This window comes from Prionailurus viverrinus, chromosome A1 (assembly GCF_022837055.1).
Source record: "Prionailurus viverrinus isolate Anna chromosome A1, UM_Priviv_1.0, whole genome shotgun sequence".
NCBI classification, from domain to species: Eukaryota; Metazoa; Chordata; class Mammalia; order Carnivora; family Felidae; genus Prionailurus; species Prionailurus viverrinus.
The window spans coordinates 122,612,045-122,638,200 of record NC_062561.1 but is presented as its reverse complement, the minus strand read 5'-3'; the positions used below and the strand labels follow the sequence as shown (position 1 = coordinate 122,638,200).

General features: G+C 44.1%; 1 protein-coding gene across 12 annotated transcripts in view; it reads left to right on the top strand.

The window, feature by feature from the left end:
* Positions 1-25,869, top strand: part of PPP2R2B (protein phosphatase 2 regulatory subunit Bbeta) — a 425,245-nt gene extending 399,376 nt beyond the window's left edge. For all 12 annotated transcript variants that reach the window (XM_047868760.1, XM_047868769.1, XM_047868802.1 and 9 more), the window contains 3 exons: positions 14,031-14,200; positions 22,810-22,901; positions 25,525-25,869. In XM_047868760.1, the coding sequence (XP_047724716.1) occupies positions 14,031-14,200; positions 22,810-22,901; positions 25,525-25,804 (542 nt within the window). In that variant the 3' untranslated portion in view covers positions 25,805-25,869. The remainder of the gene's footprint in view (positions 1-14,030; positions 14,201-22,809; positions 22,902-25,524) is intronic.
* Positions 25,870-26,156: the final 287 nt, after the last annotated feature.

Below are 26,156 nucleotides of genomic sequence, written 5' to 3'. Positions count from 1 at the left end.
TGATAGTATGTGGTGATAGTATGTGTGAGGAATAGGAGAGCAGGGTGGCTGGCAGGTAAAGATGTGCTCAGCAAATCTGGTGACTCTTCTCCACATTACCCCTAGCGTTCTGCGTTAGGTCTATAAAGAGCTCCACTCTGGTTAATGCTCTGTGATTGGTGAGAGCACACAGTGATTGGTTAGACCATTCTGAGTCATTTTAATGGACCCTGTGCTCTGCTTTCCATCATCTGCAGATTGAAGGGTTGCCCTTTCTCATCATGGGACCAGAGAACAGTAGTAGTCTGGACCAATAGTGGCCCAGAGAGGTGAGGCTGGGTCTAGCTGTGCCTCTGTGTGGCGGCAGACAATGGTCAGAGCCTCATTTCTTCATCTGGAAAACAGAAATGTCATGAGAATGGAATGGACTGTCTACTTATGTAGAGTTTAGCACAGGGCCTGGCAGATGTACTCCAACACAGCAGCTGTTAGTACACCGTATATGCATGCTCCAGGAACATTCAAGACACGGGTCCAACTGTCAGCGGGTTGGGAACATTGTTTTTGTGTAGAAAGCAGTGCTGGGAACACAGGCGTGGCACTGGAGCTGTGAGAACACCAGTATGAAGCAATAAGCAGCCTGCTTCCAAGTTTCTCTCCATGCGTTGCTTGGCCCATGTCTGGCTGGACCACCCTGCTCAGCCGTGAACCCCTCTCCTTGCTCTGCAAGGAGATTACTGTCAGCAGGGAGCCGCCCCTCTCTCCCTCTCCGTGTTGATGCCTCTTATTGCAGTGATTATGTATCCAGCCTGGAAAATGGTGACATCTTGGGAATGCAGCCCTGGCGTCTGTGGTGCCATGACAACCACCTGCCCAGCAGTCACCCCTAATAACGACCACACACCACACATTCACAGTCCCTTCCACTTGGGCGGAGGCTCCCCGGGGAGCACAAGCTTCTCTCAGAGCAGCTGCACCAAGACTCCTGCTGGGAACAAATTTTGAAAGAAAAAGAGAGAGGGAGAGAGAATCAGGGAGATAAGAAGTCTCTAACCTGTCATGTATGGAGTGGGCCCAGGGGCCTGCGGACACAGCCATTTTGTTCCGGGAGCCCAGTGGCTAGAGAACCGTGTACTTCCGCAGTGGGAGGCATAAGGACCCGCCGGTGCCTTTGCCATTCACCCAGTATAACCCAGAGAGGTTATACTGGAGGGGAAAAAACAAATATAAGCACTTGAAAAGCCAGGCCTCGCTGTTAGCAGATTTCTTCATTAGGCTCCTGTCGAGACACCCACTGCCAAGTTGTCATCTTGTCTGGATGGGAGCCGCCTCCTTTTACTGCTGCGGGCTGGAGAGAATGTGCTCAGAAATCTCCGATCGACATCTTTCCAGAATGACAGTTCTCAGAAAGGCACCAGCCCCACTTGGCTAATAAGTGATTAATCCTCACAAAGGAAGGACAAACAGGCCCAATTAATAAACTTGTCTGTGGATGTTATCCCAAATTCAGCCTTTAGATTGGCAGGTATGCCCTCAGCCAAACACAGATTCTCACCTCCCCTCTCTTTAGATCACAGATTCCAGCTGAGGCCCCTTATGATAAATGCCTAACCCCAGAGCTAATGAGGCTCTAAGATGCTGTCCTTACTCAGGGAGCACGTGGTCCCAGTCTCTCTGGCCCCCGATTCCTCAGCTGGGAGATGCAGACCATTCTTACCCTGGACAGTGCCTGGCGGGTACCACATCTGCCATCAGTACTGCTCCCCTTCTGTGGGACCTGCCCCCCCTCCCCCGCTCCCACACTAGGACTGCTTAGCTCCTTGTGAATCCTGAACAAATATGTATGTTTTTTAAATAACAGGAAAATAGAGAGGGTGGCCAAAATACCCAGCAAGAGGAAGGAAAGTACATAGTGGGCTGAAGTGGTTAAAGAAGGTTTCTTGGAAGAGACAGTGAGCCCTGAAGGTGGAAAAGGAAGCACGGGAGGGGCAGAGAGAGGTGCTATTCTGGACTGGATGTATTCCTTCAGAATTCATATGTTGAAATCCTAACCCCCAATGTGAAAGTGGCACCCTTAGCAGGTAATTACATCACAAGGATAGAGCCCACACATAGGGATTCATGCCCTGATAAATGAGCCCACCCCCAGAGAGCTCTGTCACCCTCTCTGTCATATGGATACAAGACCGTGGTTGGCTGCAACCCAAAAGGGGGCCCTCACCAGAGCCTGATCTTGGTGGCACCTTATTCTCAAATTTGCAGCCTCTAGAACTGTGAGCACGTGGGGACATCTGGGTGTTAGTGGGTTGAGCATATGACTCTTGATTTTGACTCAAGTCATGATCCCCAGGTCATGGGATCAAGCCCCGCATCCAACTCCCAGTTGAGTGTGAAGCCTGCTTAAGATTCTAAGATTCTCTTTCTCTTTCCCTCCGCTGCTCTCCCCCGCTCGCACAGTCTCACTCTCTCCTTAAAAAAAAAGGGAACTATGAGCACTTTGTGTTATTAATAAGCCTCCCATCTATTCTATTCTGCAGAAGCAGTCCACGCTAAGTCAGGGAGGGGTGAGCGTGCATCAAATGCTAGCACCTGCTGAGTGTTCCATAAACATTGGTCATCGTTATTACAGCATGTAAACCACGGACCACAAGCCACAACCCATGTGGCTGAAATGTGAATTTTGTTTGACCACACGCTACAATTTTTTAATTCGTTGCTAACATTGAAACATCTGGATTCTTCAGAAAAATCTGGGCTTTACAAATGAGATGGTCTGACTCTGCTGGACCCACATTCCCACATGGCAGCCATTGACTAGAGCTGAATGGAAGCGGCCCTCTTTATAGGTTGTGGACACTATAGTTTGCCACAGTCCCTGCCACTTCTTGTTGTAAGCCCGTACGTGCTTCATCTCTATCACTGTGTGCCTGGCCACTGGAGGGAGGCGCTCTCTGACTTCAGTGCAAATGATGAGTAGGCCAGTGAGGCCACTGTCTAGTCTTTGAACAGAAGAGAAAGGGTCAGTAACATTGCAGTGCCGATCTCAGGCTTGATACGAAGGGCCCTGAATGCCAGGCAGAAGAGGTGGGACTACTGGCTAGTGGCAGTGGGGAGTCATTGTAGGTGTCTTGCAGTGAGGGGGCATTGCTTTGGGAAGAACTATCCAGCACTCAGTGGGACCACATGTAGTCTCATGTTCTGCTAAATCCTCATGGAGTCTGGGCCACCTGGCTTGCTATCTTGGCAGCTGCTGTGTTCTGGTTTCCCTGGACTGTGTCAGCCTGTGGGTACAGCAGCAGCAGGGCAGTGGCAGAAACACAGGGAGGAGACGGTGGCTGAGCCGTGGTGGCTCACCAGCTCCCTTGAAAGCAGCAAACCCGTCACCACCCGTGCTGGCTTGCTTGCCAGGCCAGCTCTGGAGGAGCAGCTGCTGAAAAGGAGTGGGCATCTCGGGGACCCACAGGGGGAGAGAGAGCTGCCACCAGGCCCAGGGACATCACACCAGCTTCCCAGAGACCGGTTGGGCAAGAGAGCATGCACACTCTGTCCCCTTCCACTGTTGATAATTTGAGGAAAGTGGAGTGTCAATTTCCTATTGCCCCCATAACAAATTACCACAAACGTAGTAAATGTAGTGACCTTCAGCAATACAGACTTATAGTTCTGAAGGTCACAAGTCCAAAATGTGTCTGAGCTAACATCAAGGTGTCTGCAGGGCTGTGTTGTCTTCTGGAGGCTGTGGGGGGGAATCTGTTCTCTTGCCTCTTCCAGATTCTAGAGGCAGCCCCCATCCCGTGGCTCCCGGCCCCTTTCCTCCAGTTTCTGAGCCAGAGTTGGTGGCGGAGACTTTGTTCTATTGCATCCCTCTGACACGGACTTTCCTGCCTCTTCTTTCCCTTATAAGGACCCCTGGTCATTACACAGGGTGCAACCAGATAATCTAGCATATTCTCCCGTAGCTTAACGTCAGGTAGTGATCCACCTGAATTCCCTTTGGCCCTGTAAGATAGTCACAGCTTCCAGGAATTAGGGTGTGGACATCTTTGGCTCAGGGAGCCTTTTCTTCCTACCACATAGCAACAAGCACCTTTTCTTTCTTTAATAAAAAGCTCTCAGGCATGATAAGGGAGGGGGCCCCCTCCTTGTTGAAGAAAGAACCAAAGAGCACAGGGTCCTCATCTCTCTTGCCCCCTAACCCGTGCACCTGTCAAAGTGCCTTATACCTATTGGCACTCAGTGCACATTGGTTGAATAGTGTGTGATGCTAGTATTTGTTGACTTCTGGCCGTGTGCCAGGCACTACTGTAGATGTCCTGCCAGCTTCTCTCCTTTTTGATTCTTAAAATAATATCTGCATTTTATTTTTTAATGCTTATTTTTAAGAGAGAGAGAGTGAGGGGGAAGGGATGGGGAGGTGGACGGAGGATCTGAAGTGGGCCCCCAGCTGACAGCACAGAGCTTGATGCAAGGCTCAAACCCATGAACCGTGAGATCACGACCTGAGGTAAAATCAAGAACCCGACGTTTAACCGACTGAGTCACCCAGGCGCCCCAGTAGCTGCATCTTAAGGAATCTGAGTCTCAGAAAGTTACAGAAAATTAGAAAAGACAATGTGGCCTATATGGGTTCTAGCCCAAATATGTCTGACTCCAAAGCCTATCTGCTTCTCCAGTACCAGCCTGGCAGACCTGAAGAAAGCAATTTGCAGTTACTAAGCCATGATCTGATCCTGCAGGCTTTCCACACGATGTCTCTCTGCCAGCAGGAGTCCTCATAGCCCACTATCCCCCTGAAATGCACTTGTTCCTGCTGATCCCCCTGTCTAGCCTAGGAGCACCCCCCATCCCCTCAGTGTCTTACAAGGGTCAGCAGGCTATGGTCTCCAGGCCAAATCTGGCCCACCCCATTTTGTTCAACTCTAGTGAAGAGTGAGGATTTTGCATCTTTAAGTGGTCAAGTGAAAAAGAACCATACTGTTTTATGACATGTGAAAATTCGATGAGGGGCGCCTGAGTGGCTTTGTTGGTTAAAGTGTCTGACTCTTGATACTGGCTCAGGTCATGATCCCACAGTCATGGGATCAAGCCTCATGTCAGGCTCTGTGCTAACAGCCCAGAGCCTGCTTGGGATTCTCTCTCCCTCTCTCTCTGCCCCTCCCCCATTTGTGTGTGTGTGCACGTGTGCTCTCTCTCTCTCAAAATAAATTTTTTTTTAAATTATATGAAATTTCAGTATCCATGAAGAGAGCTTTATGGGAATACACGGTCATCTGTTTACATATGGTGTGTGCTTTCACACCATAGTGGCTGTCACAGTGACCAAATGGCCCTGAAAGCCTGAAATAGCTGCTACCTGGCCCTTTACAGGGGAGGTTTGTTGACCTTGTGATACCTAGTACTTACTGATCCCTCAAGCTTCAGGCTGTTATTGAGCCTTCCCTGATCACACCAGCCAGATCAGATCCCACCAGACTGTCTCATTTCTCCTCCCTCCGAAAAAAACTTTTTTGACAAAACAATTTTGTTGTTGACAAAACAATTTTGTTGTTGACAAAACAATTTTGACAAGTTATTTCTTAACTCTGTATGATTATTTATTAGAAGATCTATTTGTGAAATATCATACATGCTTAAGTATTTTGAAAAGTTATACAAAAGTCAGGAACCAGTGTAATTCCTTCTAGATTTATCGCTCAGTCTCCCTGATGCTGTGCCTTGTGTTGCTACAGTGTTCACTGTTGAACAATTATTTGTAGAATTAATGAAGGGCTATATAAAAAGCAAATTGCTAGGGGTGTCCGGGTGGCTCAGGAAGTTAAGTTTCTGAATGTGGCCCAGGTCATGATCTCACAGTCCGTAAGTTTGAGCCCCGCATTGGGCTCTGTGCTGACAGCTCAGACCCTGAAACCTGCTTCGGATTCTGTCTCCCTCTCTCTGTCCCCCTCCCCTGCTCACTTGTCTCTCTCCCTCTCTCTCTCTCTCAAAAACAAGTAAACATTAAAAAGATTTTTTTTAATTTTTTTTTCAACGTTTATTTATTTTTGGGACAGAGAGAGACAGAGCATGAACGGGGGAGGGGCAGAGAGAGAGGGAGACACAGAATCGGAAGCAGGCTCCAGGCTCCGAGCCATCAGCCCAGAGCCCGACGCAGGGCTCGAACTCACGGACCGCGAGATCGCGACCTGGCTGAAGTCGGATGCTTAACCGACTGCGCCACCCAGGCGCCCCTAAAAAGATTTAATAAAAAAGCATTTAAAGAAAATATACACACAGAAATATTTTTTTAAGAACAGCAAATTGCTAAGGGCAACTAACTGGGCATCACTCTTTGCCAATTCAGACTCCTCTGAGTCTTAATATGATCCCATTTCCCATTCTGCAGCCCATTTATGGGGACTGTGTCATTAGGCCCGAGATAGTATAGTAGCCACTAGTTAAATCTTACACTTCTTCTCTCACTGGCCTCAGCTGGATGAAGGCCAGCATTATCAGGCCATGGGAGTTCCAACCCTCCGTGGGAAAATTATTGGCCGTTTCTCTCTTTGGGAAAAATTATTGGATGTGTCTTCTGTATAGTAAAAATTACTGCCTTGCATCTCAATTTCCAAGCCTTTTCTCTCCGGGGGCAAAACTGTTGCCTGCATATCTCTGAAGGAAAATTGCCATCTGCCTCACTCTGTAGTTGTGTCCCCATTATGGGGAAATTGTCAGCCATGTCTCCAAACACAGAAGCATGCCAGCTGCACTTCTCCACAGAAGAAATGTCAGCAGAAGTGAGCAATTTAAAACCCCGTGCGTGATTTTGAGTCTGTGCCCTTCTCGTCATGAACAGACCTTCATGTCTGCCTGCCTTGTTTCCTTTATTCTCTCTCTCCTCTGCCTGAATCATCCACACCCAGGTCGCAGTGAAGTCTAGCACCAAATCCCAGCCACCTGTACCGAGGAAGGTGTGTTCCAAGTGATAACCCAGAGACAAGCTATTGTGTGCCTGGGTTCCAGTCCAGTTAGAAGACCTAGAAATCGATTTCATAACTGGTAGCACTTACAATCTGACCCTAGTGGAAAAACACTCCTTTAATACCACGTCCGCCCTAAGCACCACCTGCTTGTTCCCTGCCGTCTTCCGTGTGATTCTGGGTCCAGGCATGGCGCTAAGTGCTCCAGGAAAGATCCATCTCATCTGTCCCACAGCCACCCTATAAGGTAGCTAGCCACTCCTCTCATCTCCATGTGACAGCTAAGGAGTATGAAGCTTGGAAGAAGGCAGGTCACTTGTCCAAGGCTTCATGACTCATAAGTCACAGAGCTGGACTTTATCCTAGGCCTGCCAAGCCTGGAACTACCTGTGGCCTCAGCCCCCACACCCTGGCCGTAAGCTCCTGTGCAGTGTCTACTGTGAGGGCCAGTGCATGGAGCCACATGCAGGAACCACCTTTTCAAACTGGTTTCCCTCCAGCCTCTCTTCTCTTGTCCCCAGAGCCCACCACAGGCATGTGACATGCTTCCCACTTGGTTTTGTCCCCGTTGTAACATAGGTGGTCTTAGTTTTAGCTTCCTCCAAACTCAGCAGTTTTCTTAATTCTTTCTCTGTTTTGTTATGTCACCTCTTCCCCAGGATTCTGATACTGGCTTAGGTTACCCTGTCATCTGAGTTCTGTCAGGTGAACGGCACTGAGCTATGCACCATGAAGAATAATACTCTTCGTCCCATGCAGACATATTCATATCTGCTCATGTTATAATACAAAATTCTTTCTGCACCGGACACCTCATGAAGCCTATAGAACTTAAAAGAAGTGTCAGTTGCTTTTGCCTATAGCATTGCAGTTCCCCAGAGGAACTCTGTACTAGAGAAACTCTGGACTGCAAGGGATTTGTCAAAAACAAACAAACAAACAAAAAAACAGTGGGGAGGGAGACGGTGTGATCCAGTAAGATCTAAAGGCAGGACAAAGCAGTGATTCTCAACCAGGAGCAGTCATGCCAGCCCAGGCCACAGTTGACAGTATCTGAAGACTTTTTGGTTGTCCCACCCAGGGCTTGGAGACTTAGTGGGCAGAGGCCAGGGATGCTGCTAAACATCCCTCAGTGCCCCAACAACAGGGAATTATCTGTACAAAATTCAATAGTGAAAAAGTTGAGAAACCTGGATTCCTAAAGAATCATTCATTTTTCTCTGCCTGCAGGACTTCTCAGCACCTTTGATAGGCTAATTGTAATGTCAACCCCCAAAACTGAATAGGAGTTTCCCAGGCTCTTTTGACCTTAGAATCTAGAATCCCTGACATATTCCTGAGTGCTCTGCTGAAGTCACCTTGGGAAGGCTAGTTTAGAATACTGGGAATTGGGAGAGGAAAATTAAAAGACGAGATCACTGGAATTCATAGATCTTACCATCTGAGAGGTGGGAGGCACATGGTAGACAATCCTGACTCACATTACAGGCAAGAAAATAGTTCCACAGAGCTGAGAGTGGTCCAGCCATTGAAATCAGAGGCAGATCAGAGGTTAAAAGCATAGGCTGGGAACAGACCAAGTGAAAATCCTTGTCGCGCCTCCTACCAACAATAGGACCCATGCCTGAGTTGACTGACCAGACTGATTGTCCAAAAGGGAAATAATACCTGTGAATACTGAGTAGGTTAATATATGCAAAGCACCCAGTGTAACAGAGTAGGTATTAGGAGCGGCTAATTTGTGTCCAGCCTGGATTCCAACAGCATCCTCCCCTCCCAGGCTGATGTCCTTTCCAGTATCCCACGATGGTTTGATGGGTACATGAGGAGATAAGGAGGAGCCGAGGCATAGAAGTGGGAGCTCACAGGGGCATATGGAACATTAGAGAGCCCATCAGAGAGAACATTAGAGAGAAATGATATTGACAGAATGAGGGAAGGCCTGATTGTGGAGACAGTGTAATAGTAAAGCCTGTATCTACTGCTCACTAGCTGTGTGATCCTGAGCAAGGCTACTCAGCCTATCCTGGTCTATCTCATCAATAAGGACAGGGAGAATATCTCCCTGAAAAGTTTGAGCAGTAAATGGGATAAGGTGTGCAAAGCATGAGGACCAAGAAATGATAGATGTCATTACTGTTGGCAGTTGTCATTGGGGTCTCTGACACACTAGCTCCCTGTTGGCAAATCTGACACTTGCCCAGTGCCTCAGTCTGGACTGTTAGGATTGTCATCAAGAGTGTTTTCTCACCAAGGGAGCAAAGTTCTTCTCTCCATCACAGGTCTCTTCTTTCCTGCTCCTGATGTCTTTGTGTTTTAGAAGCTAGTTGGAAACCATGTAGGTCAGCAGAATTTTTTTTTTTTAAGACAGAGAAAGCACTAGCAGGAGTGGGGGGAGGGGGGATAGAATCGCAAGCAGGTTCCACTCTCAGCTTGGAGCCTGATGCAGGGCTGGATCCCATGATCCTGAAATGATGACCTGAGCTGAAATCAAGAATTGGATGCTCATTGAGGAGGGCACTTGTTGGGATGAGCGCTGGGGTTGTATGTAAGCCAATTTGACAATAAATTATATTAAAAAAATAAAAATAAATAAAAAAAGAATTGGATGCTCAACTGACTGAGCACCTAGACGCCCCCAGGTCAGCAGGACGTTTAATGCCAAGCCAGAGGTTACCAAGAGAAATACTCAAGCACTGGATCCTTTTGCATCATGTGTTTAGTAAATTACATGGACCACACAGTGATGTTCCGTTTGTATTCCACTAGCTCCTTTCTTTCCCTCTGATAATGCAGTAAAATCTCACTTATTCATGTCTATAACTAAATTTGTGTGATTGTTTAATATGTGTTTCTTCCTCTGGCCTGTGAGTTCCATGAGAGTAGGACTGGATCTATCTTGTTCCTTGTCTCCTTGGTATGTAGTACAGGGCCTGGCCTGTGTCCATTCTACAACACATGGTTTTTATTTGTATGTTCTAGGTAATGTACTAAGTACTCTGCACATGTGTCATTGCATATCAAAGACACTTAAATAGCTGACAAGTAATTGTTTAGGGTGAATTAGTGAAAACCTTGAATTACAGATGACTTCCTATGGAATATATTTTTTCATACTTTTCAAGGAATTGAAACAAATTTGAGGTGAATAAAGCATTGCTTTGATAGGTTCCTTTCAGGACCTTTTGAATTAATAGATATTATTTTCCTGTAAGACTTAAAATGAGTTGTCAATATCCATTCATCTAACGTATTTACTGAGTATGTCCTAGGTTTCAAGGAATATAGCAGGACAAAACAGACAAAACTCCCTCCCCTCATAGACCTTACGTATTAGGAGACACAAAATATATTAAAGACCAATGCATATAAACTGGAGGAATGGGGCAGTGGGAGGAGGGGTTGCCTCACTGCTGACAGGCTACAGACATTAGAATTCAGGGGTGAGTAGTGCCTGGGTGGCTCAGTCGATTAAGCATCTGACTTCACCTCAGGTCATGATTTTGCAGTTCGTGAGTTCAAGCCCTGCTTCAGGCTCACTGCTGTCAGCACAGAGATCCTCTCTATCCCTCTCTCTGCTCCTCCCCCACCTGCACTCTCTGTCTCTCTCAAAATAAACTTAAAAAAAAATAATGCAAGGGCTAGAGGTGGCCTGAGGGTCTGGGCTTCTTGTGGTGTAGACATCTTCACAGGGTCATACAAAGTCCTGAGGTCCCCAACCTATGCTTGCTGATGATGGTGTAAGGCTTGAACCCATGAGCCCGTTGTGTAGAAACTGTGTTCCATAAATATTGGGGATGAGTTTTTTCTTTTGAGGACTTTGGCTTTATAAAAAGGATAGAATAGGACCAAGCATCATTAAGAGCCCCTCCACTCACTGTCCTCTAGTTAATACACCATTTAAAATATTTAGTGTCATCATTAGGGGGAAAAGAGCCTTTCTGCTTGGTGATTCGGTGATTCTATGTAGATTCTACCCTGCTTACCTTCTTACAGCTACTAAAATAAGCCCTTGTACATGACACTAGGCAGAATTGATTCATGGTTAAGAACAAGGACTTGAAAGTCAGCGAGATCTGAGTGCAAAATGCAGCTGTACCTCAGTCTAGCTGTGTTGTCCCCTGGTGACACAACCTCTCTCTGCCTTAGTTGTTCACATCTGTAAAATAAAGAATTATTGTTTCTATGTCAGAGAACTAGTGTAAGGATTAAATGAGATAAAGCATGTAAAGCACAGGGCCTGGAACATAGTAAGCTCCCTGGCAGCAGTAATTATCAGTACTATTCAGTGTTGCTCCTGAATGAATGAACCTAAGTCATCAACTTAGTATTAAGACTTGGATATGCACCCGGGTGGCTCAGTCAGTTAAGCGTCTGACTTCAGCTCAGGTCATGATCTCACAGTCTGTGAGTTTAAACCCTGCGTCGGGTTCTGTGCTGACAGCTCAGAGCGTGGAGCCTGCTTCCGATTCTGTGTCTTCCTCTCTCTCTGCCCCTCCCCTGCTCATGCTCTGTCTCTCTCCGTCTCAAAAATGAATAAAAACATTTAAAAAAAATTGAGACTTGAATATGCATACACATGGTATAAGGTGCCAAGTGCTATGCTGGCCAGCACATTACCTATAGCCTGCCCTCTGTGTTGTACATAAGAATAGGTAGTGGGCTGATGAAAGAATTGCCGTCTTTCATCTCACCTCCATCTTCTGGGGCTGTCATTTTCGGGCCTTACAAGGTTGCTACAGTGGCATCCCAGTAGGCCACATGTGTGGAGAACAGATTGCTAGGTATAACCTTGTAAACATTCTTTATGTCATTTAAATAGCCCACAAGTTCTGTAGTCCTCAGTCCCAGAGTCTCAGTCTCAAATAAAATATGATTGGCTGATGGAGAAGCAGGGCATGCTAATGAGGATAAAAATAGCTCCTGACATTTATTGAGAACCTACAACGTGTCAATCATATGTTCCGAGCAATATGCATCCCCCTTCTGCAGCTGGGAAAACTGAATCTCGGCGTAGTAAATAAAATGTGAACAGCTGGTAAGTGACAGAGGCAGAAATTGATGGACTCCAGAGTAGGTCTGCTTATCCCTTCCCATTGACTGCAGGTGCATCAGGTGGAGATGACCAAGCCTCGGGGCTCCTGCTTGTCTATTGAGATGTTGGCATAGAGCTTGCCTGGCGTTTCTAAGTCCTAATGAGATTCCCTTGAAGGGAAACTAATGTGAAAATCTAGTTTTCAAGGCCAGGGGCCTTCATTAATGCTTGATCAAAATCCAAGAGGTTTTTCTGTTTCACTGGGCTTAATTCTCAAGTTCAGTTCTGATTGATGAGGGTTTTTTGTTGTTCTCTTACATGGTTAGGTGAAAATTACAATTTTGGTTTGGCTGTTCCAACAAGGTTTGAAAGAGAACTCATTGTATTCGTGGGTTTTCTACATAGAATTGGACACTGACTCTGTGTAGAGCAGGAAAGAGAAATCTCTGGAGGATATATTAGCGAAGTAACCTGCAGGCTGGTGTTTGGTTCAGCCTAAGATTGTGATACAAACACTTAAGTGAAACCATACTCAGTTGCCATTATTTTAGGTTAAAAATAAGTATGGGCAAATGTCTGTAACTGTGCATCATACATGCTGAGCACGCAGATGGCAAAGAATTCATTCATTTATCTAACTTTGGTTCTAATCAAGCAACACATGTTTATTGAACATTTGTGCCCAAGTCTTTAAGTACAAAGAAAAACCAAAAAGAAGCTCACACTGCAATTGCAGTAAGACAAACAGGCAAAGTGTTAAATAGCAATGTGAGAGTACCAGAGGTCTTGTTAAATAAGTGGGCCAGACCAAATGTGGGGGGCTTCCATGAAAAAAAATCATTTAAGGCAAAGATGGTATGCGAAGGATGAGGCGTAAGAGCCCAGAGGGATTTCAGTCTGTGAAGACAGAACAATCAGGCCTAGAAATGGGAACACTCAAAATATACCTAAGCTATGTTCTATATATTCCATTTGAACCAGAGAAGTTCAAAATCAAGATCGACATGTTACAACAACTTTTGATGGGCTCTGTTGTCCAACTGAGGGGCTGTGCCTTTATTCATCTAAGTGGAAATCAGCTGAAGCTACTGAGGTAAGAAGTGCCTGGATAGCAGAGCAAAGGGACAATATACACAAAAGACAAGACTGAGGCTCAGCAAAGCAACACTATTAAAAACCATGACCGAAGAGACAGGAAAATAAATGTCCACACAAAAGCTTATGCATGAATATTTATAGCAGCATTATGTGTAATAGCCAAAAAGTAGACACCCAAGTGTTTATCAACTGATAAATGGATAAACCCAAATCTGGTATATCCATACAGTGAGTTATTATTCACCCATCAAAAGGAATGAAGTGCTGATTTCCACTAGAGCATGGATGAACCTTGGAAACAGTTTACTAAGGGATAAAGTAGTCACAGGAAAACCCTACATTGTATAATTCCATTTATGGGAAATTTCCAGATTAGGTAATGTCATACAACCATAAAACAGATTAGTCATTTCCTAGGGCTGCAGGAGTAGGGAAGCAGAAGTAACTGCAAATGGGTATGGAATTTTTGAGGGTTAGTTGATGAAAAGTTTGAAATTTAGATTGTTGCAATGCTTATACAAGTATGTGATTATACTGACAAAAACAATGAACTATAAACTTCAAATGAGGAAATTGTACAGTATGTAATTTTATATCTAAAAAAAACCCATAAACACATTTTTAGGCATCTCAGATGACTCCAAGTTCTGATATGTGAGGTGACCCACAAAGACCAGGGGAGTTGTGTAACAGAGGTAGATCCATAGACCTGGAGCTTGGAAATGGTCGGGGCTAGATCCATCAATGTACAGGCCCATGTGAGTCCTTCCATGAGAAGAAAAATACAGAAACCAGTAACCACTTTCTGCTTCCAGGGAGATGACGGTTCTCTATTAGTACCTTACTCACATTCTGAAGATTCTACTCCAAGTTAGACTGTTGTCTTTCTAGCTGGCCCATACATGGTAGAGTTAGTTGAAAAGGATGTGCTCATTTTGTCTTGTTTTGCTTCTGCCATGCAGTTTTTGAAGAGCCCGAAGATCCAAGCAACAGGTCGTTTTTCTCTGAAATTATCTCTTCGATTTCGGATGTCAAGTTCAGCCACAGTGGGAGATATATCATGACCAGAGACTATCTGACCGTTAAAGTCTGGGATCTCAACATGGAAAACCGCCCCATTGAAACTTACCAGGTAGGGACCACCACCCACCCATAGTTCCATAAGGCACTTCCTTTGTGGACCTCCAAGTCAGCTTCTGCCTACAAAGGCTTACAGTACACAAGAGTAAAAGACAGTACATCATCATAAATTCCATAAAATGGTCCAGCCTGCAATTGCTATAGGATTTAGACAAGGGTACAGAAGGAGGAGCTTGGATTCAATTTAACCCATATCTACTGACCATTTAAATGTGGGATGGATACTGCAGATACAGAGGTGAACAAGACAGACATGGTCCTGCTCTCTTTGAGCTAACTGTGTGATGGGGAAGCCAGGTGATGAACAGGGAACTGAGTAGGCCGTGATGCAAGAGATGGTACTGTGTGCATGGGAGCACACACAAGGAGGGTCAGTCTGGCAAAAAGAAACCCTAAGGCTGAGTCTTGAATGACAGGAGCTAGCCAGAAAAATCATATTGTTAGAAGGATAGTATGTTCATAGCTGGTGTGTTCAGAAAGTTCTTCTGCCCATGTTCTGTATTCAAGATATCAAGAAGTCTAGAAATCTAGGCCCTGGTAAAGAACATTAGGTTATTTTGTCTTCAGGCTGAGTACAATGGAAAACCATTAAAAGGTTTTGGAGGAAATGATGAAAGTTGGGGCTCTGGAATTGGCAGCATGCGGATAGAGGGAGAGGCAGGAGGAGAGTCTGTGAGTTTTGCTTGCTGATTCAATATGAAGAGAAGAGCAACCAAGAAGTGTACAGGTTTTTGGCTTAAGCATTGGCTAAATGGTTGTAGGTTTATGGACCAAGGGAACAAAGGAGAAGGCAGTGTGCAGTGTTTAGAATGGCTTTTTCTTAGAAGAGGAAGACCAGGTTTTGACGTAGAAAGGATTTGAGGAAGTTCATTTCAGGTAAGAGCACAATGGAAGCAAAGATCAAGAGGCAGGAATAAACTGGTCTTTTTAAAGATATTTTGGGTTAGATTAAAAGAAGTACAAAAATTCTAGACAGGGATTTAACTTACCTATTTTTCTTGAAACATAATTCACATACCCTAATAGCCATCCTTTCGAAGTCTATGTGAGTGTATTCACAAAGTTGTGGAACCCTCACCACTATCCCATTCCAGAACATTTTCATCATTGACCAGCACATTCTGGCTATGCTAGGGAGGAGAGCCTATAGGGGGACATAGTAGCAAACACAACAGTAAAGAAGTTATTGCAACATTCTGGCAAAGGCTGAGAGTAGCTCAGATGAGCTTGTGATGAATGGAAGTGGCCAAATTCTTGTAAAATCAATAGGAGTTGACAACAAATTGGATATGTGATGTAAGAGGAAATGAGGTTTTTTTATCCTGCCCAATTAGGAAAATGGCAGTGCCATTTTATGCAGATGAGGAAATCGAGAATTTTGTTTGGGACATTTTGGGCCAAATAAACATCCAGAAACTGCAAGTAGGCAGCTCAGTTGGAGTTTGGGTGTATCTTAGCTTAAAGAAAAGAAGAGGTCAGGACCATGCCCTGGGAACCTGGTATTTACAGGTTAAGAAAAGGCAAACTAGGAGGAATGTTCTGGGAACCAAAGAGACTATTTCAAGGAGAAGGAAACACCAACTACTAAATGCTGTTGCTAAATCAAATAGGAATGGGTAGAAAATAGGCCAATGGATATAAGTGGAGGTGAGTGGTAGTAATGAAGGTCTGATTTGCGTGGGTTTCAAGAGAGACTATAAATGGAAGATGTGAGTGCAATGAGTACAGATAACTCTTCCAAGAAATTTTAGTTTGAAGGGCAACAGAGAAATGGAGTGGCATCTGGAATGAGATATAGGCATAAGGAAAGTGTATCACAGTATACTTTATGCTGATGGGAATAAGCCAGTAGAGAAAGAATTATTCAAGCAGCTAAGTGCTTGAGGGAAGCAAGATGGAACAGGTCCACTGTAGAATTGGTCTTAGATGAGAAGATGGACAATCCATCCATCAAAGTCAGGAGGTTTGTAAATTTTGTGATGGGAACAATAGATGATTTCTTCTTATTGCTTCTATTTTCTCAAAAGAAGCAAGGTTCATTAGTTGAGTGAGAAGTATAAAACACTCATCTAAGACTGAGTTGAATACAGAAGTGTTGTAGAGTTGCTCAAGCATCCACTTGAGTACAATGGAAGGAGAGAGAAAGTCAAATTTGTTGAAGATACATACTAAGGGTGTGATTATAATGATGGATGGACCACTAAACCTCAGGTACTAAGGAGGGAAATACTGGTGAAGAAAAGTAGGCAGGAAAATGGATTTAAAGACTTAATGGAATCAAGATAGTAAAGGGAGTGAACTAAAAAGGTAGGAGGTAGCAATAAAGTAGTACTTGTTAAACAGGTACACTTAACAGTCATGGCAAGTCTCATAATGACCAAGGAGGCAAAGGAAAAAAACCACTGAAAATGATGAGGCCAAATAACTGAGAGACCAGAAGAATGATGGCAGGGGATCTGGGTGTTACAATTGCCTCAAGGAATGTGGCAGAGGGACTCAGAACTGTTGCTGACTCTAACAAGGTAGACAGCAGGGAGTCTTCAGGGAAAGCAGGGAGCTCTTCAGAAGAGGTAAGGAATCATGGTCTGGAGCAGCAAGGAGCCCACCTACTCCACCTTGACACATATGAGCGAAAGTCCTGTTACTACTGTGGCCACAGGAGAAGCCAACCTTTCAGAAGAAATTCAGAGAGAAGATTGAGGACCCCCCAGGACTTTGACCAACTGTGAGTAACACAAGGTCCTATGAGAAGGTTTGGCGGCCAGAACTGAAGACAACATATGTAATTGAGATAGTTTGTGGTTGAAATAACCTGCCCTATGTATTTGGAGTCTTACTGTCCCCTAGATCCTTCCAGACTTCAGGGCCCCGCTTCACAGCAGTTACCTTCAGGTTCTCACCTTCAGCCCAGGGCTAGAGCCAACTGGAACGTCATCTTCCAACTACACAGACAAACATCTAGTGTTACGAACTCCATACCAAACAGAGGGCAATGTTGAGTAGAACCTGATTGTGGGTGGTGTTGACAGGGGTGTAGCCTGCTGGCAAGCCTGGATTAGAGAAAACTGGATTTAGGCTCTTCAGTGGCAGGAGCAATTAGCACTTTCATTTTAGAGAAAGGCTTTAAGAACAAAGCTAGTTTTAGAACACAGTGAGCTGTGACATGGAATAATAAGCATTTTAAGAGCCTGCTTCTCAAACGAAGTTCAGCTAGTGGTAGATGTGGAAGTGTTCTTTGTCAAAGGCTATGAAATAGGTATCCTAGCACATGTATTGAAATGCAGTGTTACAAAAGTGTATTTCAACTTTACATAGCATATTTCAAAGCAATTTAAATTCATATGCTATATAAAAATGTTAATTTATCAAAGATGGTAAATAAACTCTGAATTCCTAGAACACTGTTGACAAAGACTGTGAGGGCTGGCCCATAGGGAAATAATTCCATCATCAGTTACCAATACCTTCCCTGGGGAGTGAAGTAAGTAATGTTCCTGCTGTGTATTTTCATACATGCATCAACTGATCTCAAGCATCTTTCCAGGAATAACAAATTGTAGACTTATCTATAATTAGCTATTTTCAAGTTTTCCTACAGAACAGGGGTTGGCAAACTGTGGCTGGTGGGCCAAATCTAGCCTCCATTTGTTTCAGTACAAGAAGTTTTACTGAAACACAGCCACATCTGATCATGCATATATTGTCCTTGGTTGCTTTCACAGTACAGTGGCAGAGTTGAGTGGTTGTGACAGAGACATTATAGCCCACAAACCCTAAAATACCTGCTGACTCTTCACAAGGGAAGTTTGTCAACCCCTGAAATCTAAGAACCAACCAATAGAGTTGACTCTTGCTGGGCCTCACGAGCAGTCCATTAACTGTACAACACCAGACTTCCATGAGTTCATGATTTAAGAACCTCTATGTTGAGAGGTTCAGTTTAGTGTCAAGAAAGCCATACACAATAGGAACATGGACAACAAATATTTAGAACATGAAGAAAACATCAAATTGGGTGAATCTTAAGTTGTCTCTTGCTCTGTATATTAGATGTTTCTAAGGAATGTTCTTAACCTTATCTTCTCTGATGGAGGTTGGTCCATCTTGTTTGCCTCAGGTTTTCTTTTCTGTTTTAGCAACACAACATAAAGATAACATACCTTCATATTCAATGTTCTTTTTCTGTAGAGGACTTGAAGCCAAAGCAGTAGGAACAGCCCAAAATTTAGCTGTTGAGGAGGAGAAAGTATTAGTTCAGACCAGATTTTCCTTCGGATCCCTCCTGACTTTTGTCTTTCAAGAACTATTTATAGTTTTGGGCAATGTGGTTCCTCCTAATGGATCCACACTTCCAAACCACCCATGGTTTGATATGTTCATAAAGAAGAGTATAGGCTGAACCAAAAAAAATTTTCAGTAATTACAGTGAAATACTTTTCTAACACTAATTACAGTGAAAATAATCATCTATCCCCTTCTTAAAGCTTTACAGTTACCAACCATTGTAGGATTCTGAGAAGTTCTGTATCATAGAAACTGCTTAACCATGTGTTTTCAAAACCAGTTTCTCTGTTCTCAGAACACTCCGCATCCATGTCTTCTCTGCAAAGTGCTCCATACCACATCAGAAGAATGAGTAGCATGGAGACAAGGCTGAAAATAAGGAGCTATTTGGCTCAAATTTTTCTCCAAAAAGTAGGAAAACTAGAGTATAGGCATGTCTCATTTTATCGCACTTCCCAGATACTGCCTTTAAAAAAATTTTAAGGCTTGTTTTAGCCCCACATTGACCAAGTCTACCAGTGCCATTTTTCCAACACATTTGCTCATTTCACATCTCTGTGTCATGTTTACCATCTCCAAGCTTTATCATATGTTATGATGATTTGTGCTGCATGATCTTTGGCATTACTATCATAATTGTTTTGGGGTGCCACAAACTGTGCCCATGTAAGATGGTGAGCTTAATGAATATATGATGTGTGTGTGTGTGTGTTTACCTGCCAGCCTTTCCCCATATATCTGCTTCTCTTCTGGCCTCTATATTCCTTGGACACAACAATGTTGAAATTAGGCCAGGCAATAACCCTCCAATGGCTTCAAAGTGTTCATACAAAAGGAAGAGTCCCACATCTCTCACTTTCAGTCATAAACTAGAAATGATTAAGCACAGCAAGGAAGCTGTGCAAAAAGCAAGGTAGGCTGAAAGGTAGGCCTCTTACACAAAACAGTTTGCCAGGGTGTGAATGTTTAAGGAAAAGTACTTGAAGGGAATTAAAAGTGCTACTCCAGCAAACACATGAGTGGTCCGGAGAGAAAAATGAAACCAGGCCCAACATCCCCTTAAGCCAAAGTATAATCCAGAGCAAGGCTCTAACTCTCTTCAATGTTGTCAAGGGTGAGAGAGATTAGGAAGGTGCAGAAGAAAAGATGGAGAGGTTGGTTCAGGAGGTTTAAGGAAGGAAGCCAGCTGCAGAACACCAAAGTACATCTGAAGCAGCCAGTGCTGATATAGAAGCGACAGCAAGTTATCCAGAAGATCCAGGCATGATAATTCATGAAGGTGGCTACACCAAGCATCATATTTTCAATGTAGAAGAAACAACCTTCTTTGGAAAAAGATGCTATCAAGGAGTTTTACAGCTAGAGAGGAGAAGTCAGTACCTGGCAACAAAGCGTCAAAGGACAGGCTGACTTTCTTGTTAGGAGCAAATGCAGTGGGTGACTAAGTTGAATCCAGAGCTCATTTACCATTCTGAAAATCCTAGGGCCCTTAAGAAATATGCTATATATACTCACCTGTGCTCTACAAATGGGACAACAAAGCCTGGGTGACAGCACGCTCTCTGTTTACAACGTGGTTTACTGAGTGTTTTTAGCCCACTGTTGAGACCTACTGTTCAGAAAAAAAGATTCCTTTAAAAGTATTATTGCTCATTGACAGTGTACCCTATCTCCCAAAAGCTCTGATATAGATGGACAGTGAGATTAATGTTGTTCTCATATATAGTAACACAAATTTAGACTCTCACACACAGCTGATAAAGCAGCAGGAGGGTTTGAAAGGGTTGACTCCAATTTTGACTTTCAAGTCTTATTATTGAAGAAATACATTTTATGAGGCTATAGCTGTCCTAGGTAAGTGATTCCTCTGATGGATGCAGGCAAAGTAAATGCAAAGCCTTCTGGAAAGAATCTAACATAGTATATGCCATTCAGAGCATATGTCACTCATGGGAAGAAGCCAACACATCAGCATTCACAGGAGCTTAGAAAAAGTTATTCCAGACCTTAGGGAGGACTTTGAGGGGTTCCAGACCTCAGTGGAGAAAAATCACTGCAGATGTGATGGAAATATCAAGTGGAGCCTGAAGATGGAACTGAGTCACCATAATCTCATGATAAAACTTCTAAGGATGTGGAGTTCAAAGAACATGATTTCTTGAGATGGGATCTACTCCCAGTGAAGATGCTGGGAAGACTGTGGAAATGTCAACAAAGGATTCAGATTATCCCATAAACTTCATTGATAAAACAACAGCAGAATTTGAAAGAATTGACTCCCATTCTGACAGAAGCTCTGCTGTGAGTAAAATGCTATCAAACAGCATCACATGCTACAGAGAAATCATTTGTGAAAGAAATAGTCCATCAATATGGCAAACTTTATTGTCTTATTTTAAGAAATTGCCGCAGCCATGAACACTGAGGCAAGACCTACTACTACTAAAAGAGGACAACTCTCTGGAAATCTCATGTTTAGCATTTTTTTAGCCATTAAGTATTTATTAAGGTATATACATTGTTTTTTTAGATAAGGAGATTTATTGCACACTTAATAGACTACAGTATAGTGTAATCATAACCTTCACATGCCCGAGGAAAGCAAAAAGTTTATTTAACTCACTTTGTTATGATATTCACCTTAATGCAGTGGTCTGGAACCCACAATATCTCCGAGGTGTGCCTACACTGGAACAACAAGTTTAGCTTCCATTGCCCCAGACTTCTATTTCCTCTGTGACAAAGAACCTAGAAACAAGTCAATTACAAGTCCAGAAAAGGCATCAAAGACCTCAGTAGACAAAACTATGACCCAGAAGCTAATCCTGTCCCCCACCTGTTTTTGTAAATAAAGTTCTGTTAGAATACAACCCCACCACTCATTTGTTTATGTATTACCTATGGCTACTTTCACATTACAAGGGCTGAGCTGAGAGTTTGCAGCAAGGTCATATGGCCCACAAAGCGTAAATATTTACTCTCTGGCCCTTTATAGAAGAGGTTTGCCAAACCCTGGTTAGGATCAAGAATCAGTCCTATTTTTGCCCTCAGACTCTCTTCTGCTTCTTTGCTCAAAAGACTCCTAACAATCACTAGAGATCTTCAGCCCTACAAACAGAAATGGCCTTCTACATCAGACTTGTACCACGTCCAGGATGCCCAAAACATGGCAGGAGAAGGAATGACAATGAGTTCAGCTACAGCAGAGTTATCAGATGCCACACATGGATTCTCTTGTCACCAAAGCAGTGAAGTAGGTACCCTGACAAGGCCCAAGACTGCAAGCGGCCATTTGCAGAGTTATACTTTCACTGTCCAAATGACTCAGAGAGCTTTTCAATACCCAAAACATCTCATCGAACATGGGATGAATGACCCAACCGTGCTGAACAGTCTCATATAAAATTCACATCCAACAATTTCATGGGGCCCCAGTGCCTTCCAGCAATGCAGCATTGATTCCTAAGCCTCTCCTGCCCTTCCTCACTCTCAGATAATAACCTTGCTTCTTAAAATGCCAACGGGAGAAATGCTACATACTTCAGGGATGCAGGCTTTACGTCAGACTTTCCTCGGCAGCTCCACCTGCATGGACATCTCCAAATGATCATACCCAAAAACACAAATGGCAACTCCATCCTTCCACTTGCTCAAAAGAAAGGTCGAGGAGCCATCTTGATTCCCCTTCTCTCGTACTTCACAGGTGCATCATCCACGAGTCCTATCAGGTCTCCCTGCAAACATGCCGGGAAAGCTCACCATTTCCCACCACTGCTCTCGCCAAATCCAAACCATCATCTGTCAGCAGGTTATAACGAACCTCCCTGCATTTGCTGGCTTACATTATCGCAACACAGCTCAGTGATCCTTTCTGTGAGGTCTCCTCACCTTTCTCAGAATAAAAGGCCCATGTGAATGTTCATCTGCCTCCCCACTGGAAGAAAACGCACAAAGGGTATTGTGTTCACTGCCTAGCCCAAGCTCATAGTAGGAAGGCAATAGACATGTGTTGAATTAAAGACACAATGAATGGTGTCCTCTAATGCCTACTACCCAATCAGTTTAGAAAAGGGGACTGTACCACCTTCTGGGCCCTTCTATAGGCCACCAGCTAATTCAGCAAAGTTTTTTAATCCACACTCACCACATAAGCAGCTCATCAATCCATCCTAATATCCCCTGGCTAAAGAGAGCCCAGCCTGGATTCAGACCTGGGCCACTGGAAGAATTAACAGCTCACATCAGAAGAAGAGGTCTTCACAGAAATAATCATTTTTAAAAATAATAACTGACCCTCTTGATTTATTTCCCCAACAGGTGCATGACTACCTCCGCAGCAAGTTGTGCTCCCTCTATGAAAATGACTGCATTTTTGATAAATTTGAGTGTGTGTGGAATGGGTCAGACAGGTAAGAAAGGCTGTGTGGCTAGGGAACCTTCCAAAAGGTGGGTCCTGTACTTGCTGAGGCCCTGGGCAACTGATCATAAGGAGGTCACAGCCAAAGGGGGATAAAAATCAGGCCCCCAGCCCTGGTAGGAGTTCACTGTATGGGTCACCAGATTTCCCTTGAGCTCAGACCTGAAATGAAGGGCACCATGTGTTGAGACCCTCTATTCCTCTTACAGGACTGGCACAGGTGAGTGTGTAACATCCACAAGAAAATCCTGTTTTATATACCAGACACCCCAGAGCTACATCAACATGGCTGAAATGAGTAACACTAACAATCCACCTCCCAAGTTCCAACCTAAGTAGCTCAGATTATTGCCAAGTGTACTTTCTAGGTCGAAAATTATCCCTGACCACTTCTGCTGTACCCAGCCAAAGGCCTTGGTCATTGGTTAGCTGAATTCTAGTTGGCCTCATTTATCACATCCCCTCAAAATGATTTATTATTGTTTTAAGGCCTTTTATTTCAACCATACGTCATATTACCTTCTAATGGTTCATTTTTAGTTTGACAAATACAGATGATTCCCCGACTTCCAACATGAAGTACAGGCTACTAGGAGCTGATTTAGTTTGTTGAGGAATGCGGCGCCCACACTAGTGTTTGGAAGCACTCCATTCGGTCATGGCAAGGCACTCAGATTTGAGCTTTTTGTAAAAACAAGCTTTTCTGACCATTATTCGGCCTGCTTTGTCAGTGAGCCAAAATGTGCCTTCCACGTAGCAGGCCTGGCAAGAGTCACCACATGTCAGAGGACCCAAGTCGCAGCACCCATTTGGTATTAGGCAGAGGGAAGAGACAACAGAGCAGCTGTGATGTAGGAACAAAAGCTCCCCAGGGGGAAGCATTTTACATTATTTGTATATTTGTATCAATACATTGATTCATATAGAATTCACTTTTTCATTGTTGATTAATAGATGTGTCCTATTTATTACTGTTCCAATAACCTCTCTTAACCTAGACTCAGTAAGTACTTATGCATCACCCCCTCACACATCATGTTCTAGAATCCTGACCACAATCTGACAAGGTTGTTTTCATCATCCCCATTTTATAGTTGCAGAAACTGAGGCTCAGCCAGGTCAAGTAACCTTCTCCAGCTCAAGAGCTAGTATGTAGTAGAGACAAAAGTAAGAAGTTTTCACTTTGAATCTTAAGTCAGCATTGTTTTTTCCTAACATCACAGTTTCTTTCCATAACCAAGAAAATTCTTGGTTCAGATAAGGTTTAGAGTTTTAAAAACACAAAAATAAATAGGAAGGACTCTGTTTGAAAGCAGGTCAAGTGATGGTGGGGCCAGCAAATGGCAGTTCATGGGAAGCCATGAGGCCAAGTGGCTGAGTGCTAGGCCCTGGGGTTAGTTAGGCACATGTGGGTTGGAGGCCTGAGTATGTCACTTCCTCAAGGCGTGACACTGTGCTCGTCACCTGTGCTCATGTGTAAGTCCCCCCTCGGGGATGAACGTAAGGCAAAATGAGACTGCAGCGGTCAAGCATTCTGCACCCTTCCTGATAAGGTAACAACAGCTTATTCTACTACAGAGACCAACACATTTCACAACATCCATTCCCTGGGCCAGAGTAACCAAATCTAGCCATTGATCGATTTGCCTGACACAGCTGATCCAGTTCGTAAAAACCTATTTCCCCTGGCTGTGGCCCCATGCTCTCAGCTTCCCCCTCCCCTATGCCCTTATGCCATGTGAACACTGATGAAGTATATCCTCTCCCAGTCTAACCAGACCATCAGGGCTTCACCCAGAAATGAGGCCAAGCCAGCCTGTCCAGGGGCAGCTCCTGTGGGATGTTACTGAGGCAACATTATCCCCCTCTCACCTGTCACCAGTAAAGACTCAGTCCCTTGCATCTGGAAGGCTTTGGCACTCACTGTTCTCAGTAAATCGTCAATACGCCTGAGGATGGAGAGGTCCTATAAAAACATGGAAGCCATCTGTGAATCAACTGGCAAGGCTTCTTTCCCCTCCCAAGTTTTTTTAAATTTGAATTTGTTTACTCTCTTCCTGAGGGAAACCATGATGACATCCACTTTTTAGGTAACTTTTCTGGCAAGGCTAAATCGAGAGCTGGCTCTCAGCAGAGGGAGGACACACACGGGACAGTGCGCTATACGCTCGGGGTTTCTCCCACCATGCCGACTGACTGGGGACAGCCTTGGAGCTTGGGCAACATGGAGGCCCCACTACTACAAAGTTTCCAAAGTGTTCCTCCTGTCACCACCTCGCTCCAGCCTCACAATGCTGAGGGAGGTAGGGCTGGTATGATTAAAACCACCGGACTCATTTACAGACCCAGATAAGGGATCTATCCAACAGAATTACCAAGGAGGATTATCACAGCCCTCCACTTGCCAATCCATCAAAGAGCTTGTTGCTTTTAGTGATTCAGGACTTAGACCACAGTCACATTGTTGAGCCTGTTTGGGTTTTTGGTTTCTCATAAAACTTAGGGTGTAGCTGCCCATGATGTAACACCATTAACTCCAGAAAGACACAATGGGGATAGGTTACTGCCTTTCTCCACAGCACTCAGTCACTCCCTATTTCCTCTCTACATTGCAGCGTCATCATGACAGGCTCCTACAACAACTTCTTCAGGATGTTCGACAGAAACACCAAGCGTGATGTCACCCTTGAGGCCTCGAGGGAAAACAGCAAACCCCGGGCTATTCTAAAACCACGAAAAGTGTGCGTGGGGGGCAAGCGAAGAAAAGACGAGATCAGCGTTGACAGTCTGGACTTTAGCAAAAAGATCTTGCATACAGCTTGGCATCCTTCAGAAAATATTATAGCAGTGGCGGCTACAAATAACCTATATATATTCCAGGACAAGGTTAACTAGGAGGACAAGTTATTACTTAATAATCTCACATACTGAATACTAGTCAAACATGTTTTTAAATGTTTCTTTTGGTCTTCATTTGATGCATTGACATTAATTTCCCTCTGCAGAAAACAATTGGAATAGAATTAAAAAGAGTCCAACTTTCCCAGATCCCCAGTTCTAAGAGACTTTTGTCAAACCCAATAGGTTCTGAGACACTTGTGTTTAGAATTGAGAGCTGCCAGCTAACACTAATTCTCCATAGTTGACTTGAATTTCTGATGCTTTTATTGCCCGGTTTTCTCTGGTGGGTCCAGTGTTTTGTTCCTAGGTGTCTGCTGAGATAAAATGAGGTTGTCTGTAGTATTTA